The sequence below is a fragment of the Pezoporus flaviventris genome, unplaced genomic scaffold (genome assembly GCF_033815535.1).
Source record: "Pezoporus flaviventris isolate CSIRO_AGI_PZ_B2104156 unplaced genomic scaffold, CSIRO_AGI_Pfla_v1 ptg000013l, whole genome shotgun sequence".
NCBI lineage: Eukaryota > Metazoa > Chordata > Aves > Psittaciformes > Psittacidae > Pezoporus > Pezoporus flaviventris.
The window spans coordinates 35,540,952-35,561,095 of record NW_026892561.1 but is presented as its reverse complement, the minus strand read 5'-3'; the positions used below and the strand labels follow the sequence as shown (position 1 = coordinate 35,561,095).

Sequence of the window (20,144 nt, the reverse complement as noted above, 5' to 3'; positions counted from 1 at the left end):
ATCTCATTTATTTCCTCTGCAGGCATCTGTGATTGGCGTAAGAGCACACTTACTACAAGCTTTTTAGTTTTTTTTCCCCTCCCCTTTTTACCCAAGAAGCAGCGGTGTGTCTTGGGGCGGGAGGAATGGTTTTCCAGGTGCTGTTAATCTCTATCCCTTGAAAGGTGCTGGGGCGTGGTGGTGTGAGTGGTGTGCCTGAGCTGCCTGCATGAGTTCCTGTTGACAGCTCCGAGTGTGGTGAGGATGCTTGTCTCATCTTAGGCTGGGTGACAGCTCTGTGGTGTGCATGGGCAGTGGTGGTGACAAATGGCACAGGCATTCCCTGGTGGCACTGAGTCGTGCACCTTGCTGCTTTCTGGAGAGATTTTGGTGAGGTGAGAGGAGGTGAGGTTTCCTTTTGCTCAGTGATTTGAACTCCTGGGCATTATGCCCTGCTCTTCTGCCTCCACCATAAAACGATAACTTTTGCAGTCCAGGTACCTCAGTGGTGGCCTTAGCTAGTGCAAAGTCAAACTTGTTCCTTAGCAAATTTTAATTAAATAATAAAAGCAAGGACTAGTGGGAAAAGGGCTCAGAGTTATGGAAAGCAGAGGTGTAATTGTACTTTTGGCTTCCTATTCTCCAAACCTACCAGGAACAGTAACATTTAATACTTTCCTGTGTTACTAATTGTGGTGCTTTTAAAAAGGCAAAATAAACCAATGCCTTTATTCTTTTCTTCACCCACCTTCTGCTCCAGTTATAAATTGAAGCCTTCTCTGAAAGGGTCTGCCTGGGTGGCTTTCAGAAGGTTTTGGGTCATGGCTAAATGACAAATGTTTTTAAGTTGTCTAAACTTGAAATCTTTTGTGAAAGGTGTGTGTGCTACCTGGTGTAGATAATCTCTTCCATTTGATGGCACTTTGAGGTGTGCTTTCTTACATTAGAACTTGCAGAAGGTTTGAGGATCGCAAGGGAGGGTCTTATCAGCGAGAGAGCTTCCTCTGGCTTGGAGTTGCGTTTCCTGCCTACTCACACCTGTTCTCTGCTCCAGCACCTTATGCCTTGCATTTCCTGCAAAATGTAGTAATTAACTAATGTGTGAACTGAGCTTTTTGTTTTCCTGCCCCAGAAATTTTAAGGGTACAAATGTGACCTTAATGCTACCTTTCAAGGCCATAATTTGAGCCCCTCTGAAAGGTGGTCTCCAAGCCAGACCATCTGCAGATACGAGATCCCAAATTAGGGAAATCCAGAGCCTGATTATTCTGAGAGGTGTTCCTTAATTGCATTCTTAGCATGTTTAAGTAAACAGTGTTGGAAGGGAAGAAGCTATGAGGTACAGCTATGGTGAGACAGCATCGGGAGGAAGGAAGTCCTGCAGGCAGGCGGCAGGGAGCTAGAACTCTCCCATGCACATTACCAACGTCATGGGCTGCAGCTGCTGCAGCTCCCAGGAGCAGCAAACCCCTGTCTGCCCTCAGCAAAGCAGTGAGCACTCAGCACTGGAGTTTCCAGCATTGGACTTTCCAGTTTGTGGCTCTGCAGATGAGCGGTGGATTAGTTAGCACAGTCTTCCACTGCCCACATGCTGCTGTAGAAGCGTACTTACTGTAAGGATTTGGGGGTAATTATTTTATTGTAGGGACTCCATACAGCTTTCAAATGTATTTGTTATTTTCAGTCAAAAGCAAAATAGAGTATTTGATGGTTAGATGCTGCCACTTTTCTCAGCTGCTGCAGGGCCCTGTGTTCCAAGAGCTCGGTGCATGAGAATGGCTCTGATGATGCTAACTTGCTCAACAAAAGTCTGCATTAGAGGGTTCAAATAATTACCTGCACCTAGCTAACTTTTCTTTTTAGTTGCTTTCTGAGAAGCAAGCTCACTGTTTTTAAGCACTTAAGTAGTGGTGTTGGAATTCTTAGCTGTTACGGTGGTTTTTTGTTTTTTAAAAAAGAGGTTACATTCTGCATGTATATGAAACTTCAGAGTCAACACTGTGATTTTTGCGATGCGTGATCACTTGCAGGTGTTTGATTTGATTTGTGGTGATGTTGGATTGTACATTTCTGAAAATGCAGTTCTGCTTTTTATAGGTGTACAATTGGGGAGTTGTTTTTACATTTTTTGACTAATAAATATCACAGTGTTAGCAGATGATTTGTTTAGAAACAGAACAAACTGTCTGCTTTTTCTGAACTGTAGAGCTGTCTCTTTCTAGATGTTTAAATTTAACACCACCTCCACCCAAAAAAAACAGATTGTCTGTTGAAAATAAGCTGCTTGGTGCATATCAGTCATTCTGTGAAAACTCCTGAAATTCAGGTAGAAAAGATGAGGAGTTAATCTATAGTGAACTTATTTATGCTTCAGTGCAGCCCTAACCAGGATAATTGCATTTTACTTTTATTGTAATTGCACAAAATCTGTCCTGTATTTATCCCTTCTGTTAAGAGAATTCTAATACAGAGCTACATCTGGAAGTGCTGTTCCAAAGTAAGAATTCTCAGCATTTCTTGAAATAACTGAAGTAACAATCAGCTTTAATAGAAAAATGTCTACTTGCCCTGGGTTTTTTCTTTGGTCTAGCAAGTAAGTAATTGATGCAATCTTTAGTTAAAAAAAAACAAACCCAAAATGCTTGGGTAACTAAGCCTTAGCCCTTGATCATAGGCCGTTAGGTGTGCAGTTCAAATGGGGTATCCTATTAGTTACAACCCATAAGTACAGGCAGTGTATCTGATAAGTGTTGTGGCCTTCTGGCACCTGGCTTTGTGACCTGGGGATGCTCGGGCTTGGGTGGATGTGGGAGCCCACCTTGAGGTAGGTCTGTCTTGTTATGACCTACTTCTCCCCGATGCGTCTTTTCCACAGACTTGCTCTCTGGGGCACTGTCCTCCCATTTCACTACACAGAGTGGTGGCTGTTTTGGGGGCTGGAGGGCTTGGGCATGGAGAAAAGCTGAGCCCTGCTAAGCCTTGTGTTTGTAGTGGTCATGTCTGAAAAGTGGATTCATGTTTGGCATGCAGGAAACCAATTCCATGCACTCAGGAAAGATACTGTGTTTATTCAGGCCTAGGTACCTGATTTGTGGAACAGTCCACTGAGTACTCAGGCCTGAATAAATACAGTATTTCTCCTGAGTGTGTGGAATTGGTTTACTGCACTCTGGGCACAAATCTGTTTCTTGAATAACAGTCAGAGGTACATGGTACAGGCGTGAAGTTACGCGTGCTACATGCTAGGACTCCAAAAATACAAGCACATAAAATTTGGTTTGAATTCTGTTTGTGTGTGTTCTTCTGCATGGTGACTGGAGTTTTACTTTTGGTCTGGTTTTGCATTTGTCATAAGGCTTAAACATCTGTTCCCTTGAGCAGCAGGAGCAGCACAGTAGAAGAGGTTAGCTCACCGACTGCAGGCCTTGGTGGGTTTGCTCTTCAGTGCTCAGTGTAACTGAGTGTAGCTCTGAGGACAGTTGAGTAACAGGCAGATATTCTTGGCTTAGTGTCTCAACTGATGTCTGAAAGAAATATTTGTACATGGGCACATGCATATGTATACCTCAGTGTCTGTCTGCATGCTGGCAGTGTGTGAACGGTGTGTGTATTCCTTGGAGGAAAAGCACCCTCATTCCTCTCAAGAAGAAAATAATTGAGAGCCAGAAAATCGGCTTGCTGCTTCTATGATTTGACATTTGCCAAAACAACCTTAGCCCTTTTCTTTGGACCAGAACAAAACCATGTAGGAACACTTTTATAGCCATTTTTTCTTTCAGAAGTACTTTACTTCAGAAGTAAGTCTTCCTTTAAATGTCTTTTGCCAGGACTTCCCTCTCTGTGTTTGCCCCTTCATGGTGAGCTCTGACTTTTGCTGTCAGTGCCCCACTGCCTCACCTCTTCAAGGCCTTCCTTCATTACTTTGCTGAAGAGATTCAATCGTAGGGGCATCAACTGCTCCTTGCTTGAGGGGATAAGCTGCCTGGCCACTCTGTGAGCAATGTCATTCCCTGTGAGAAGGAGGGCAAAAGAGGTCCAGTATTGGCATCCCTGGGATGCCACAGGATGCGAGGCAGCATGAGCGCAGCTTCAGGGAATGGGCAACTTGATGTGCTTTGTCTGAACTCGGAGTTGGTGTCTCCTGCTTGAGATATAGAAACGTGTGGTTTTTTTTGTTGGTATGGTTTCTCTTGTTAGCAGACAGGGAGAAAAGTCAGTGTGAAGATCAGTCTTTTGGGTGTTCTGCATTGTCCTTGAAAATATATAGTATCCATACTTCTGTTGTTAGCTGACTGCATCTAATCACAAGAGTGGTGATGCTACCATCTCATTGCTCTTGGGATAAGAGAAAAGCATTTTTCCCTCTTCCTTTCACTCCTCCCACCCCACATCATTTAGTATCTCTTGCTCGCCTGTTGAAGTGTATTTACAGGAAACTTCTGTTTGTGATGTGTGTGCACCTACACACCGGCCTTGTTAAACAGATGTGCTTATCGTACCATTGTTTTTTTGTTTTTTTTGAGGAGGACAATTGAGATAGCATTGAAGCAGTAACTCTTATGCGTGTGGGTCTCTAATTCCTAATCACTCTGAAAGAAGTATTCACTTTCTGAGGGTGCTATGCTTGACTCTAGCTTTTCTGATGTTTACTTGTAAGTGTAGTTTCCACTAAGCCTGAGGAAAGAAGAAAAATCACACCTGCTTAATTTGCAGGTCAGTCTAAAGTTAGTGTTCAGAGATGGTAGTCAGCTTGGGTAGGAGCAAGGAAATTCAGCAGATCTTGTTCAACAGCACACACACACAAAAAATACTCCCAAAATATGGGTGGTTAGTAGAAACAGAGCCTGGATGAACACTCGGTAGATAAAAACGTACTGTATTACATTGTGGTTCTGCAAGTAGTGATTTTCCAAAGACGTGCTGTTTTTTAAAAACACCTGTGTTAGATCAGAAATAAATTGAGGTTTTTGGGAGTATTTGTCCTTGGTTATCTGACAGGTACACCTTTAGAGGTTATGGGGATTTTATTTTTTTTCTTGGCTTTTTTGTTTCTGTTTTTGTTTTTTTTTTTTTTTAATGTAGCAGTTGGATGCATATTTTGGAAACAGATGAAGGAGGTTTGGAAGAATAAATGTAAGAGAATCTTAAGTTCTCTGTTGTCAGTTGGATTGAGAGGCTCTGTGTGGTATGCTTTAACTGTTTCATTTGCTCATAAAACAGATAACCCTTTTTTGCTTTTGTGAAGAAATGTTACGATAAAGGAAAATGTTTTGAGTATCAGCAGTGTGAAAACTTAGATTTCCCTCTTTGGTTTCCTGATTATATTTCATTTGAAAACACTACAAATAAAGCAAACGTGTGCATCTGTCAGTCCTTAACCTTCTGTCTTCATCCCCCTGAACACTGGTTGCTGCAAGCTCTTTGCTCAGCAATAAGCCTATTTGCTGTGTGGGTGATGTGTTTTTCTGTTCTTGTTTTTGCACTGAACAGGTAGCCCCAAACGATGAAGCTGTGGTAATGCTGCTTTGCGAATGGGCTGTGAGCTGTAAGAGGTCTGGTAAGCACAGGGCCATGGCTGTAGCCAAGCTCCTGGAGAAGAGGCAAGCAGAAATTGAAGCAGAAGTAAGTTATTTCCGCTTCTAGAACAGTGTGAACAGTATGCTTTAAAAGTGAGATATTTCTAAGGAAACAACACTTTAATTTCTACCCATTATGAGTCAAGTAAGTTTGATGGTATTTGGAGCACTGGGGATTTTTGTCATTAATTTACAGTTTTTAAAATCTAGATAAAATGAAAAAGCCTTCTATTTAAAGTAAAAAGAAGTTGCAGCCTACTTCAGAATTGTCTGTGTTAGCTGATTTATTCATGTCTGAAGTGGTTTACTTCTGTGAACTAGCACAAATAAAGCGGTACCACCATAACTAGAGTCCCTTAAAAAGTGGATGTGGGTCTGGCCAATGGGGCAGGGCTGTTTCACTGATGACTCTGGGAAAGTTCCACAACTGAGATCTGTTTTGAGGCAAAATTCAAGTATAACTTTAAATCTTGCAGTCTGTCTGTAGAATTCCTTTGTTTCTAGAGGGGAAATGAAATGTTTCACTGGAGAAGCCGTATGCTATAGTAACATCTTTGATGTAAACTGTTGTCTGTTGTGTGGCAAATGATCCTACTTCAGCTTGCATAAGCTGACACTTCCTGAAACTTCAGTAATACTGAATCTGCTCAGCAGTGAGGATCAAACAGTGGCAGCGTTCTCCCCACAGCCTTGTTGCAGCTTTCTGGACCTGTGGTACCCCCATATCCAGAGCATTGCTGCGTGGGCCTTCCCTGCATCCATGCAGCACTGGCAGGCGTTTTTTCCTGGATGGGTGTTCTGTTTAGTGGTGTGGTTGTTTTCCTCCTCTCCTTAGAAAAGAGGGTCCCCAGGACAATAGTGTGCAATGTCTGTGCAGCCTGGCTGTGGGCACACACACACAGATGAGAGCACTCTCGGGAGTGCATCTGTGCAGACAGACAGACCTACAGACAACGTGAGGTGAAAAAAGACTTTCACTTTCCAAAGCCTTTCTGCTTTGTCTACTCCTCACAACAACCATTAATTAGGGGGAAGGGAGCTTGCTGTATTGTTTCTGCCTCACTTGCACTGGAATCCACTCAAAGCAGAAATGTTTCTCATGTTATTATTATATTTAGTATAACTTACAAAACAAGAGTTACTTTTTGTGTTCATGTTGGTCCTGGAAGTCCTGTATCTTAAATTTTTGCTTTTATATGAAACCGTGTCGTTGCAGATGATGGTACATGTCTCAGACATTCCTTTTCAATAAGTAATCCAAAGTGATTAAATAAAACACCTTAGAAATAACCAAACTAGGTAATGGGAAAAACCTGTCGTTCTAGAACAAGTCTGGATTTTATGAAGAGGTAGGAAACCATCACATGCATAGTTGCCTCAGATGCAAATTGTGGGAATATTGTATGCATTTGTGTGTAGATACATGCTTTTTTATTTATTTAACTGTGCAGAGATGTGGTGAATCTGAAGTCCTAGATGAAAAGGAATCTCTGTCTTCAGCCTCCTTGACAGGTTCCAGTCTTCCTGTTTTTCAGAATGTCCTGCTAAGGTTTTTAGATACACAAGCTCCCTCGTTATGTGAGTATTAACTAACTTATATTCCGAAGTAGGTCAGAAGCAACTGGTCTGCTGTGTGGCTGCTGAAGTTACTGTTTTGATGTAGTGGGTGTTTCACAGTTTCCATGATTACCCACTCTATTTTCATACGCACATTTTGTTTTCTTAATCTCTTGCCTTGTTATACAATCTTCCTGTGATTTTTATTTCTCTCTTTTCAAAAAAAGAAAATTGGCAGATACTATGTTTATTTCTGTTTAAGCTGTAGGAGATTTTGGGAATTTACTTGCATTCTATGCATATATAACATCAAACATTTGCCTCTTTCTGGCACATCCACATCTGAAGTGACTGACTTGGAAATTACACACAAGTGTTAAAGTCGAAAGCTGTTAGCTGACAAATAAGTGGGTTAAAAAATGAGCTTTGTTCATCGTAGCTTCCTCTATGAAATGTCTTTTTTCTAATCAAACTGCCTGACGTTGTAGCTTGTGTTTTTAGTATCTTAAGTACTGCTAGTTAGTGCATTTTTGTCAATTTTTAAAATTTTTTATCTTTTTCCGGGGCCCTTGAGATAAAGGGGATTTTAAGTGATTTGAAACATGATACTGGAAACTCTCAACATCCGAAAAAGGAGAAACGTCTTAAAAATTTGTTACAGACTCTTGAGGTATTGGCAGGGCTCTCTTTTCGTGCCTGTGGTGACCCTGGTTTTAATAAACCATCCAAACTATTTGTGTTATTTAGGCTTGTGTTTCTCATGTGCTTGTTTCAAATGTGCTACTGTCCTTCCCTCAGTAGTTCTTCAAGGCAGAGTAGGGTGAGCAGCTGGGGAATGTTTTCCTTATTTGAAATCATCTTTGGTATTTTCAAGGACTGGACAAGCTTTGTGGTATTCTATTGTTTTTGTGGTGGTTGAGCTTCTGTGTCTCTACAAATGAAAAGCATGTGACTGCTGTATTTTGAAGGAGAGCAGGTGGCCTGTTCTGCAGGTTTGTGTTTTACAATGCTTCTCCATGCCACACACCTTACTTTTGGGGGTGTATCATGGTGGGCAGCTTTGGAGGAGTGGGACCTGTACGCCACAGAGGAGAGTTCTGACCCTGGCTCAGTGTGCTCTTGGGCTTACTGCTGCAGCTTCTGTGCTGCACTGTGATGAGAGTTTCTAAATAAAAATAGTGTTATATATTGAACTAATTCAGACTTGTAAAGCATAATTTGCTTTTAAATAAATATTGATTATTTGGATTTGGTAGTTCTGTAGCTGGAGTTTTTGTTGCCCAATAGAGCTGGTGTGGTATAAAGCTATTTGCTGTTAACTGCAGTGTTGAAACCCTTCTGTGTTACAGAACAAGTGAAATTAAATATAGCCATGAGAAATGAAAACTTAGTAACAAAATCTTGTATATTGTGTTTCTCTAGGTTTGCTTTGGCACTGTCAAAATAACATGCATTTATTTTAATGAACTTTTTCCTGATTTGCATGAGTATGTTTATTAGATAAAATACACTATGCTTTCAAGCATTAATAAAATACTGCTTTTAAATCTCGGAGGCCTGGCATGCGGAAGTCTTGAGTTCTCTGAAAATATTCTTAAAGGTTTTCTGTTATGAATACAAAAGTACTATAGATAAAACAGTCGCACTTGCTATAGTAATATAATTTGGGAGGAAAGGATAACTGTTAGGTAGTCTGTTATAATTCAAGGCTTCAGATTCAATTTTTCTTCACATAAGGAATGTCCTCTCCCTCTTTTTAATTTTTAGAAGTATTTGAACATTATCCCTAACTGCTGATACACCCTCCCCCCTCCCAAGATGTCCGTGGGATAGGATGCTCTGGAATCTACTGCTGCCTGAAGTCTGCCCCTTTTCTGGAACTGATAGCAAAGCAAAACCATGCAAGTTAGGAGATGGTTTATTCAGTGGAGACAAAGAAACCTCTGCAGGATGCCTGAGACTTACATTTTTAGCAGGCCTTAAAATCGATTTGTAGGGGTTTGCAATTTGCATAGTTGGAACCCAAATATTTGTAAGTTGAAACTATGGTCTAACTTTTTTTCTTTTTTTTGGGTAGCTGACCCAAATAGTGACCATGAGAAGACAGAGTTTGTGAATTTGGTGCTGCTTTTTTCTGAATTCACTCGTCATGATGTTTTCTCCCATGATGCTTACATGTGCACTTTAATATCACGTGGAGACTTGTCAATCACTGCAACTACTAGACCACGTTCACCAAATGGGGAAACTGTGGATGAACACTATTCTAAGGATCATGATGTGAAACTGGAGGTAACAGTTCATGCTCTTTCTCCCATGTTTGATACTGTTTCCTTAAACTTAGATTTTCACTGAATCATTAGTATTTCAGGTATGAGATACTAATTTTTTTAATCTGTGTCTCCTTGTCTCTTTCTCTCTCTTTGAGAAGAGTGATCTATTGTCTTAATTCTTGCATATATCTGTAAATATTACTGTTGTGGTGCAAATACACTGAACTGAGAGTTGTCTAATGATCTGAATAACTTGGGACAAACAAAAAGGCACAATGTAGACTTCATCTGCAGATATGCTTCAATGCAGAGAAGGGAGAGCTTTAAGCAGGAGGAGTCTGTGAGGAGCATGGGGTAAGCCCGCATCCTCTGTGTAGTGTGGGGTGTGCTGGCACAGTACAGGCATGAGTGATGCACAGCCTTGTAGTCTGCTCACAGGTGATCAGGAGTTACTGTGTGCCACACAGCCACTAACTGAAGACTGGGAAGCCAGACCTCCTGACTTGTATGTGTGCTGTTCAGGGGCAATCCTGAGTCTTCCATCAGATGAGCAGTTTGTAACCTTTTCTAAGACTACTGCAAGAGGAAGGCAATTTTAAACTTGGGCTACAAACCATGTTTGTTCTCATGTGATGAGATGCAGCCTGCTGTTCTGCTGCACAGTCCATGTGGGGCCTGGAGGAAGCAAAAGCATCCTTTTACATGTCTTTTTAATTTCTTTTGTATATTTCTTACATCACTGTCATGACCAAATTTGCCCTGAAATATAGGGAGTTTCTACAAGTTGCTTTTTGTGGTACAGCAAAGCAGGAAGTAAATCTTGGGAGGGTACAAGAGTCAGCCTCCTGTTCTGTAGGACAGAATTGCTCATGGGGATGTCCTGTAAAGTTTTGTTTCCCCCTTTGACTCATGCCATATTCTATGCTTTTGTGGATTTCGGTAGAGAAATACTTCTGTGAATTAAGGCTTGTCATAAAGATTTAAAAGTCAGTGTCTGAAACCTTCTTGCCATTAATGCTTTTTTCTTAATTCTTAAATAGGTGGAGTGCTTGAGTTTACCTGACATCAGTTAAAAGGGTCTTCAATAAAATGTGACTGATACTTATTTTTCTCTCTGGCAATTACTAGGATCATAGTATTATGGAACATATGGGCATTGATTCAGGAACCGCTAGTATTTTTGATGATGTAGACAAGAGTGACTTTAAGGCAGATTTTGGTTCGGAATTTCCAGTAGGTTTAACTTCTTTTTTTCTGCATGCCTTTGCCTGTGCCTGCTGCTTGCTGTTGCCACTGAATGTCTTGCCATGCCCCTAGTACTGCCTGGTGGCTCCATTGACAACCATATCTTTCAGCATGCAGTCTCTTCTGTCTTCTGTGTTGGTGCATTGCCTCCTTTCTCTCATCTCTGCTGTACGACAACTTACTGCTCTCCTGTGCTTCCCCTAGTTGTCCACCTGCACGCATATGTGCACAACGTACTCCTTCCCTTCTTTCCTTTACCCTCAGCATGTTCAAAGTGCTGTGTATTATTGTTAAACATGAATAAATATGCAAAGCTACCCACTTCTGTGACATTGAGAAGCTCCATTGATACCGTTTGCTTTTCAAGTGATAGTTCTATGTTTTGTCTCTGTCTCCCCTTTCTTTTTCCTCACTGATAGCCCGATTCTGCATTACTTTTGAATCTCCTAGTTTCTTCCTTTGGACTGGTCCTCATTCTGCATCTGCATGGACTCCTGTGCCCAGACCTTTCAGTGCAATCCACTTGCAGGATATTGGGACCCCTGTATTTGTCATAGCAGTGCTTTAAAGCATATCATAAAACATATGCCTGCTGACAGTGTGTTATGTCACCTTCCACTTCATCCTTTTTCATTTTTTTCCTTCAGCCACTGGAATAGATCATCGCTGTTTCTGTGTCACAGCAGCACGAGAGATGTGGAGATTGCTATGAATTGTTATGCTTTTTTCCCTGAGTATCATTAGTTTAAAACTCTTCTAATAACAATGGAGATACGCAGAGAGATGTAATGTGTATATGTATCATCAATTTCAGGCTTGATTACGATTGCCCCTTGTTTTGTCTATCCTTGAAAAACCTCAGATGTTTAAAAAGTGATTGTAAGCAAGAACAGAATTGTATCTATCTCTGAATGCAGTTGCTTAATTTTGAAAGCTAGAGGTTACACTTACCTTAAACATTTGTTTTACATGACTTAGATTTTTTCTCCAATGCCTGGGGAGTCTTGTGAGAATGTGAACTCTTCCTTAGACAGAAGAATTTCAGTTACCAGCGAGAAATCAGTCAAGAGAGAAAGGCTGAGAGAACTCATTTTCCCATCCAATTATGACCTCCTTCGGCATTTGCAATATGCAACACATTTCCCTATACCTCTGGTGAGTTATCTGTGTACTTGTGTGTGTAATGGTAGTGCCTAGTGTGACAGCAAAGCATTCAAAGAAAGAAAAGCTCACTGACTGAAGAGAGCTGGGATGTGTGGTCCCTGCTCAAGGGCTCCTGACCAGCTTGTGTGATGCTATTACTGCTAGCGTGCACATGCTGTGCACTGTGGGATAGCTTCAGTGAAGCACATGTGTGTGGTTTACCAAAAGGTTAGCTGGATGAGCACACAAGAGGTATAATACTGTGTGATGACTTACTTGGGTTAAGGAGACCAGCAACACAATAAAAATGCCATGTTCTGGGATGCAATAAAAGTTTGCTAAACAGAAAAATTAATATTGTAGTTGGACTGATGGGTGAATAGCAAAATAGCTGGAAAAAACCAGTTCTGAAATATACAGGACAGAACAGTGTTATTCCACCCACTCTGTGCTGTTTCTAGCATGGATTTTTGGCTGCTGCTGTGGTGTTTGTCTGTAGGCTCATGGGAACTGAAGAAAACCCCATGAATAACATTCCAGATCCCAAATCGTCAGTCAGATGGCTTCTCATGTTTTCCACCATGCAGGAAAGAGGGCCCACATACTGAACAAGACCTGACCTGGAATGTAGCTACTTGAGAATTATTATTGTTGTTGTTATTATTATCATCATCATTATTATTTATGATTATTATTTTTAACAACAATAATAACTTTTTAACAATATTAAATCCTTTTTAATATGGGAAGTGTCATGTGAGAGTACAATGTGATAACCGCAGTTTTGTTTGCATTAAATTTCTTACTCCACAAAGTTTGGGTTTTGATTTATTGCATGTGAATTGTTGGTAGAATGTTGAATGAGCTGTTTCTGTTCAGGAGAGTTTGGGTGCTTGCTTAAAGTTTGATTCATATTTTGCCCATTTTAAGGATTAGGAAAAAGATAACTTGGTTTGGGTTTGTTCCTGAAATATTTTTGATTTATGCATGAAGCTAATCCAGGTAGCTGGATTTTACCTATGCAAATGGATTTTAAAATTTTGTTTATTCTGTATAGGCATTATTATTGGAAGTAATTGTCAATTAGAATATTAATAAACTTAGTTGCCGTTTCTTCTGTTTTTATAAAAAAACAAGGAGAGAGAATATACTGGCTATTTATACTTTTTGTATTAATTTTTAAAATTTCCTTGACTTTTCTGTAGTAACATGTTGTTTGCTTTCTTCATATTCATTGAAGCAGCAGCAAGGAAAGGCAATGCAACTTGGCAATAAGAAATTTATTTATAAAAACTGCAGGTATGACATAAGCAGATACAACAACTTTCAGTCAATGCAGCTTAAAATCACTTTCTGGAGTAAATAATGCCCTTTAAAATGCTTTTGGGTTAAGTGTATATATGAAAACTTTGCAGCTGAAGAACTGCTTTAAATTACTTTCTTCATTCGATTGCACCAAGTTGGTTAATATAGTAACTATACAATACTTAACTTAGAAAAGGTGAGCTCAGGTGTTTACCACAAATAATTACAAGGTACGTTTGAATTTGTCTGATTTCTTGCGTTCTTAAGTGTTGCTGATCCCTGGAAGGGCATCACTGGCATTTTGAACTGTTTCTGAAGGGCTTTATTAAGGTTCTGTTAGTCCAGACCTGCTGTGTGAATGTATAACAAAGTGGTAGGTATGGTTCAAGTTTTTTCCTTCTGCTTGGGCTCATGTTTCAGCAGGAAAGTCATTTCCCATGGTAACCATGCTTGCAATTGCACCTCGGCTGTTTGTACTGTAGATCTGAACACTCCTCTGATGTATTTTAAAATTGGTACTTTTGCATCTGCTGCTCACTTCTGTGTTGTACCTCTTTGTCTGTGAAAACCTGTGTCTCTTTAGTTGTGCCAAAAGTTTCAGTGAATTTCAGTCTGAACGATTTGGAAAGATGGTAATACAGAATAGGGTCAAAACAGAGGTGTGATATGGCAAACAGCAAGGTAGATTCTTTAGCTTTAAAGAGAGCTTGTTTCAGAGAGCAGCTGGTATTGGTATCACTTTGGCTCAAAGTATAGGGGATACGAACAATGTGGTATGGCACAAAACATAGCAGGTAGCTTGCAGTTACCAGGAGTATGTTTATGAGGGCTTTCTTCACGTTTGCATAACTCTCACTGTATTTGTTCTGGTAGAGCTGTCGAACAACAAGGAAATTGGAAATCAGTATCACAGCTGAAAAATTCAGGAATATTGCTGTGCATATGAAATTAGTAAACACGTGCCAGTCTCTTCCAAATTTTGTTTTAAAATCAATGCATCCTGCACCAGGTTGTTCTTCAATGGTTTTTATTGGAATAGCCATGTTAGGTACTGTTATAAGGAGAACCATTGTCCATATGACTGCAGACAACATCTTGGCAAATCCAGGCTCCTGAATGCGGTATGTCTTACAACTGTGCATTAGCTGAAGACAACGGTCCATGCTTACAAATCCCAGAAATATAATAGATAAATACATGTTCAGGTAGATGAAACATGCTGTAACTTGACAGTGGAATATTCTCAGTTTCCAGGACGCAACTCCTAGGTCAACAATAATCTTTACTGGCAGTGCCAAAGTCAACAAAAAATCTGCTGTTAAGAGGTTAATTAAGTAGATGCTCATACACTTCTGTTTCTGATCTCTTTGTGTGAATGCCCATAGTGCAAAACAGCTTCCAATAAATCCCATGAGAAAAATCAAGTAGTAAAAATAGGTAAAAGGTTCCATTTCTTCAACAACGTGGCATTGTGAAACATTGCTTGACATTGTAAACTTGTGCGAGTTGGTTTTGCTGCTAGAGGATCTCAAGAACCTGCAAAGAGAACCAAGACAATGTCAGTGACATCAACTTTTCCTGAGAGTGGGAATATTGTATGATTAATGGAAAAAATGCAATTTGGAAGAAATATTTTTCTCTCTCTTCATGCTGCTTCACAGATATTCAAGAGGGTTTTGTTCTTGAAAAGTTTAGAAACATGTTAGGCTTTGTTCATAAAAGCATACAAACTACTAAAGTAGTCTTTCTGAGTGGGTGTTTAGTTCAGTATGTTTGGTTCAACAGTGCCCTCCTTCCTCCCCTCCTCCAACCAAACCACCAAAATAAAAGCTTGAATCTGTTTAAAATTAAGCAACTGGTTAATAATGGTCATACTAAAACTGAAGAACTTTTGAACAGTTAAAACTAGGCTTAAAAAAGGGTAAGATTTGTAGCAGTCTTGTCCTATAAAAAAGTACTAGGAGTTTCTAAGTTAATGCACTGTCAAGCCAATATATGGATACGTCAGATAGATGAGCAAATAGTTCTAATCAGTCCTAAATTTTTCAAATTGCACTCTCCTCCTATTTGAACGGAGGATAAATTAATTGCTTATTTTTAGGAAGTCTTTAAAAAATAGCACTTTTTGAAAGAAGCAGCTATTAAATAATTTTGCTTACCTCCTTTTTAGGCTTCACTTGAAATTATAGGGAAGAAAAGTAAAAAATTTTGGTCCTATTTTATTAAATATACCACTCTATGACTGAGCGTTTTTTTTTTTTTTTTTGTTTGCTACACTGTCAGGCTGCTGTGTGGAATGTCTGTGAAAAAGGAGGCATGGTGCATTCATTAGAATTTCTTGTAATGAAAACCAGTGCATTTATGTCTTGCATAGCATCAGGCTGCAACAGTTTTTTATTTCATTATATTGTTCCTAATTTTAGTACACAATATAAGAGAACTACATATGCACATTTATTTTCTGCTATAAAATACATATCCAGATGTGAATGATTTGTAAACCAAAATGATTGCAGATACTCCAGTACTGTAAAATGGGAGACAAAACAGTTAGTTTGTTTCTTGCAGATGGCTTTCCACAGGTTGTCTCTGTTGCCCTGAAAACATGCAAGAGTTGAATTAAGCCTGGGTCTGTGCAGTGTAGGTGAGGAGCAGGCAGCGCTGCTGATGCTGGGGTCTAGCTGCTGCTGTCCAAGGCAGTGGGAGCTTCCTGCACTGTGGCACAGTGCAGCCCTGCTCGACCTTCATGGGGTGAAGAGGCAGCCCAGCAAACTGAGCTCTGAAATCCTGCTGGAACTGGGGCCTCTGAGGGTAGAGTGGGAGCGTAGCCAAGTGACACTGACTACAGGCAAAGCATGGGCTGTCTTGCTAAATACCTGAGCCTGACTCTACACAGTTGTCATAGTTAGTATTTCAGGCTGTGTATTTATGCAGATCTAGGAAGGCTGGAACAAAGACTAAAAGCACATACCTGTCTTAGCAGTCTCTGGGGTCTTCTGAGCATTAGCCTGCAAAGGTCTGATGTCACTTGGAGACTGCTCTTGCAGTCCAGTACAGTGTTAATCTTTTCCTCTGGCTGTGTCTGGTGTTTTTTAAGATGTGCCTGTGGTTTCTAAATGTGCTGATTGACGCAGTTAAAATCAGCATTCAAATAATGTGGAAGTTACCTAAAAGAGGCGTGTCAGAAAAATGTGAGTGTTCACGGAACAGCCCAGAGAGACCGCTTTTCCTGTTTCTCAAGAAGGAGGTGGTGGTGGGGTGGGAGGCATGCTGAGGGCAGTGCCTGCTTCATACTCTACCTGTGTCCTGCAGCTGGGAGCTGCTCCTTGGGCATGCAGTGCTGTGCAAGATGGAGTGGGGATTGATGGGGAGGAAGGTGGCTATGAAAGAGCTGGATTATGCATGGTAACGTGGCTGGTAGCATGTATTGTTATAGCATGGGTTATTATGAGTCAGAATATGTTTTTGTGGAGAGAAAGTGGTCAGAATTGCTTGACCTGTCCACATCGGAGAGCTGATGGGAATGGTTGACTGATATCAAGCAGACCAGAAGGTAGTGCAGGTTTCACTCCTTTCTGCTAACCTCAAGCCTGAAGGTTTGGGTGTTTATCATGTGTTCACAGATGTAACGGTGATAAGACATGGGTGGTTTGTAAGCCCCAGCACAGGGACTTTTCATGTAGTTCCTAAAGCTTCATCAGGTTAGTCTCAGATTCCTGACCAGGAGCTGTGGGTGTGTGACATCACAGTAGTAGCTTCTTTGCTTTTATTTTTTAAAAGTCTGAAATTCTATTCCCCCCTATGTCTTAAATTTATAATCTCTCTGCAGTCAGGATTTTGCAGTGTAGTTGGTCCTTACTCATTGTAATATTCCTGCATGAAATTCCATCTTTTGGAAACTTCATGAGTGTTTTTTCTAGGCTTGTAACCTAATTTGCAGATTTAAAGGCACACAGGGATTCTACAGAGAGCAATTAAAATTCTAAACCATGGGACATTTGCCAAGCACTAGTAAAAGGGGAAATAATTATAATTAAACTGGTTTTATTTATTTATTTTTGTTAAACCAGGAGAAAATGCCTAACAGGAGGCTAGGGGTTGAGGTACCAACAGCGATACTGAAACCGCTGAATGTTACCACTTGGTCGTAGCTGAGAATCCATAGGAATTTATGGATTATGTATCAGAGCATTATGAGGAAACAAGTTAAGAATGTCTGGTTTTATGCTTAGTCAGAAGCTTAAAGTTCAGACCATATTTGTCAAATGTTTGCAAATCTTAATAATCTGGAATGATCCCGTGTTTGGTTTTGAGCGAACATGGACTGCTTTTTTTTTGGTGTTATGCTCATCATGTGAAACTGATCTTGCCATACTTGTGTTTTTTCTTTCTTTCTTACTTTTTTTTTCTTACTTTTTTTTTTTTTAACACCCCCCCCCCCCCAAACCAACTAAATAAAAACCAACCAAACAAGACCCTTGAAATGTATCATCCAGTCAGTTTTTTCTGTGTATGTCTTCCCTTTTCTGTAGAGTCAGTTTAAAGCTCGGAAAACTTTCCCAGGTCTAAAAAGACAAAGTGATGTTTAGGGAAACATTTACTGAAAAATGGTCTACGCTTCCTGCAGCACTGTTTCAGGAGGAGAAGAAATAAGAGAACATGAGTCTACTGAGCTGTATTTGGGTTTTGTTGCAGTTCAGTGTCATCGTCTTCCCCAGTCTATGGCTAATTTTTAAAAGGCCATTTTAGTTCATAAATTACAGAGGCAGGTGGTAGATTTTGCTGTAGTTAAGGTTGCTGTACACTTCTTGTCTTAAAGCTCTATTTTTGGCTGTTTAAATTTTGCTGATTTTTTTTTTTTTTTTTTAATTTGAAATTTTCCATGATGCCTGCCTGCTGTGGCTGACTCCTGGGATTGGGGGTGGTGCAAGGGAGGGAAGGGGTGTAGATATGGGTGGGAATTTCACCAAAATGATTAAATAATTTCTAAGTACAAAACTGGGAAAAAACCACTGTCTAAACTGTAAGATGCTCCCCCCTCTAAATCTGATGAGCCTTGTGTTTTGAACTGTACACACCACAGATATGTGTGGGTGCTCCTTGTGTTGGGATCACTTCTGATACTTCTCCACATTTTGCATATTCATTTGGAGAAAGGATTCACATCCAGAAAAAGTTTCCAGAGGTTTTCAGGAGCTCTGCTGTTAGTAGGCTTTAACCTTTTTATCTTACAAGCACCCTCCACCGCAGGGTGTGGTTGAGCCAAGCGACCACTGCAGGGTCGGAGTGGGGAGCAGTGCCCTGGGAAGGGGGAGCCCTGAACTCTGGTGTTGCAGAGGAGAGTGAGCTAGGATTCGCTCCTGAAGAAGCTTCAGGCGAGGTTACCCTTGGGGACTTCAGGGGAGCTGGGAGAACAGGAAGGGTGTGAAAGTGAGCAGTATGAATGTACCTCAGGGTCTTTGTGGGCTCTCCTTGCCTGGGGTTTGCCTCACAGAAGCTGTGAAATGTTGTGTCACACTATTGTGTGTGGGGAGTGCTGGGGCTGTGCGGGACAATGCTGCCCAGGTAGGGAAGAGTGGATGTCTGCCCCGATGGGCTTGCTTGCTGGGGGTGAACACTGATGGCGGGACATCTGGCATGTGTTCAGGGTATGTTAGTGCTCAGCTTGGCTGGTGTTTCCTCCAGGAGATGCCACCTTCTGTATTCTGCTTCCTTTCAGCAGATTGCCTCAGAGTTTATCTACTTAAGGCTCCTCAGGTAAGGATCCTGTGGTTCTTATTTGAGATTAAAGTTAATTAAATATACACTATAAGGGGTGGAATTAAGTTTATAAGGACAACTTTAATTTTGTCTTGGAGAAACAATTGCAAGTGCAATTACAGTATGTTCATTCTTATTTCTACACCTCCCAGGTGGGTGCGGCTGATGGCAAGGGTATGTCTCCAGGCCCCTAGTTTTCATTGTATGGTCTTTGTCTTCAGCGCTGGAGAATATTAAGTATCAACAAGCACTGGCCAGGCATGGATGTTCAAGGTTCTGTGTGATCTCCTCTCTTTAAATGCACAAAATACTTAACAACCTGTTAATCCATCTTTTAAAAAGCTAATGCTTGAGTTTATATCAGTCCTATCCCTGTGTGTTTTAATTCAGGAAGCGTGTCAAGCATGGAGTTTCATGATTCTTTTATATAAGGTTTTTGAGCCTACACTGTGCCCGCATGGACCTTCTCTGTCAGCACCGGGTGCAGTGGGAGAAAACCTGGAGAAAGTTCACTCACACTTAGGTGGAGGAAGGGAACCGTAAGCTTCCCATAGCATGGGTCAGTGCTGAGGGAGCAGGAGATGCATCCCTGCCGCTGCGTGCTTCCTCCACCACCTGGCATGTAGCAGCTTTAGAGCAGGATGGGGCCGCCTGCCGGAAGTCGTCGAGCCCTGCACCCCTGGCGGGAGTGGGGCGAACCGTTGCGGCGGTTCCTCCTTCCGGCCCGGGCAGGTCCCCAGCGGCGTGCTCAGGAGTCAGCTCTGACGGCTACATTGGAGGAGGTGTGGGGGTGGATTACTTGGGTTACTTGCGGGAGGGATGGTGCTCTGCCGGGCTGCGCTCTCAATAAATGTGCTGTTAAATGCACTGGAAGTTTGAGATTTGATTCTGAGTTTGAGTTTGGATTTTCTTGGCGTATGTGCCTGTACAAGACAGATGCACGTACGATTCTGTACTTGATGGGTGGTAGAGAGCTGATGGGAAGCCCTGGTTTTATCGTGATTTTGTATCATTTCTGTGATGGTAGGAAAAAAAAAGTTGCGAACAGTTAGTTCGCTTTCAGCTTATATTAAATTGAGAGAGAAACATTCATAATCAGCATCAGAGGTACAGTAATGAGCAATTGTACAAATTAGCCCCAAGGGAGTTTTCCTCTCTCTCTGTGCGCGGCTGTCACAGTCACTGTTTCAGTGTTGAGGCATTTCTGGGAGGAGGAATGTTTGAGTAGTGTCTTTGCTAGCCTTAATTCATGTAACTAAGAAGTTTTTTTTTTCCATGTACAAACTAGGAGGTCTAGTATTTTACT

The 20,144-nt window shown here is 41.0% G+C and overlaps 2 protein-coding genes across 18 annotated transcripts in view; one reads left to right on the top strand and one right to left on the bottom strand.

The window, feature by feature from the left end:
- Positions 1-20,144, top strand: part of MED12L (mediator complex subunit 12L) — a 154,561-nt gene that overhangs the window by 28,615 nt on the left and 105,802 nt on the right. For 15 of the 17 annotated variants that reach the window (XR_009743214.1, XR_009743218.1, XR_009743217.1 and 12 more), the window contains exons 11-15: positions 5,470-5,601; positions 7,007-7,133; positions 9,190-9,404; positions 10,514-10,618; positions 11,609-11,785. Coding sequence is in view for 10 of the 17 variants with exons in the window: in XM_061452722.1 (XP_061308706.1) it covers positions 5,470-5,601; positions 7,007-7,133; positions 9,190-9,404; positions 10,514-10,618; positions 11,609-11,785 (756 nt within the window). In the remaining 7 variants the exon portion in view is untranslated. The remainder of the gene's footprint in view (positions 1-5,469; positions 5,602-7,006; positions 7,134-9,189; positions 9,405-10,513; positions 10,619-11,608; positions 11,786-20,144) is intronic. The other 2 variants (XR_009743219.1, XM_061452728.1) reach the window with 1 other exon arrangement.
- On the bottom strand, positions 13,036-17,081 carry GPR171 (G protein-coupled receptor 171). Its single transcript, XM_061452757.1, has 2 exons — positions 16,050-17,081; positions 13,036-14,614 (listed from the first exon to the last, which is right to left on the bottom strand). The coding sequence occupies exon 2, from the start codon at positions 14,566-14,568 to the stop codon at positions 13,585-13,587; it is 984 nt and encodes a 327-aa protein (XP_061308741.1). The 5' UTR covers positions 14,569-14,614; positions 16,050-17,081; the 3' UTR covers positions 13,036-13,584.

Bases quoted from the DNA above. Each gene is read 5' to 3' on its own strand.
- GPR171 (XM_061452757.1), bottom strand. From the start codon at position 14,568: ATGTCAAGCAATGTTTCACAATGCCACGTTGTTGAAGAAATGGAACCT.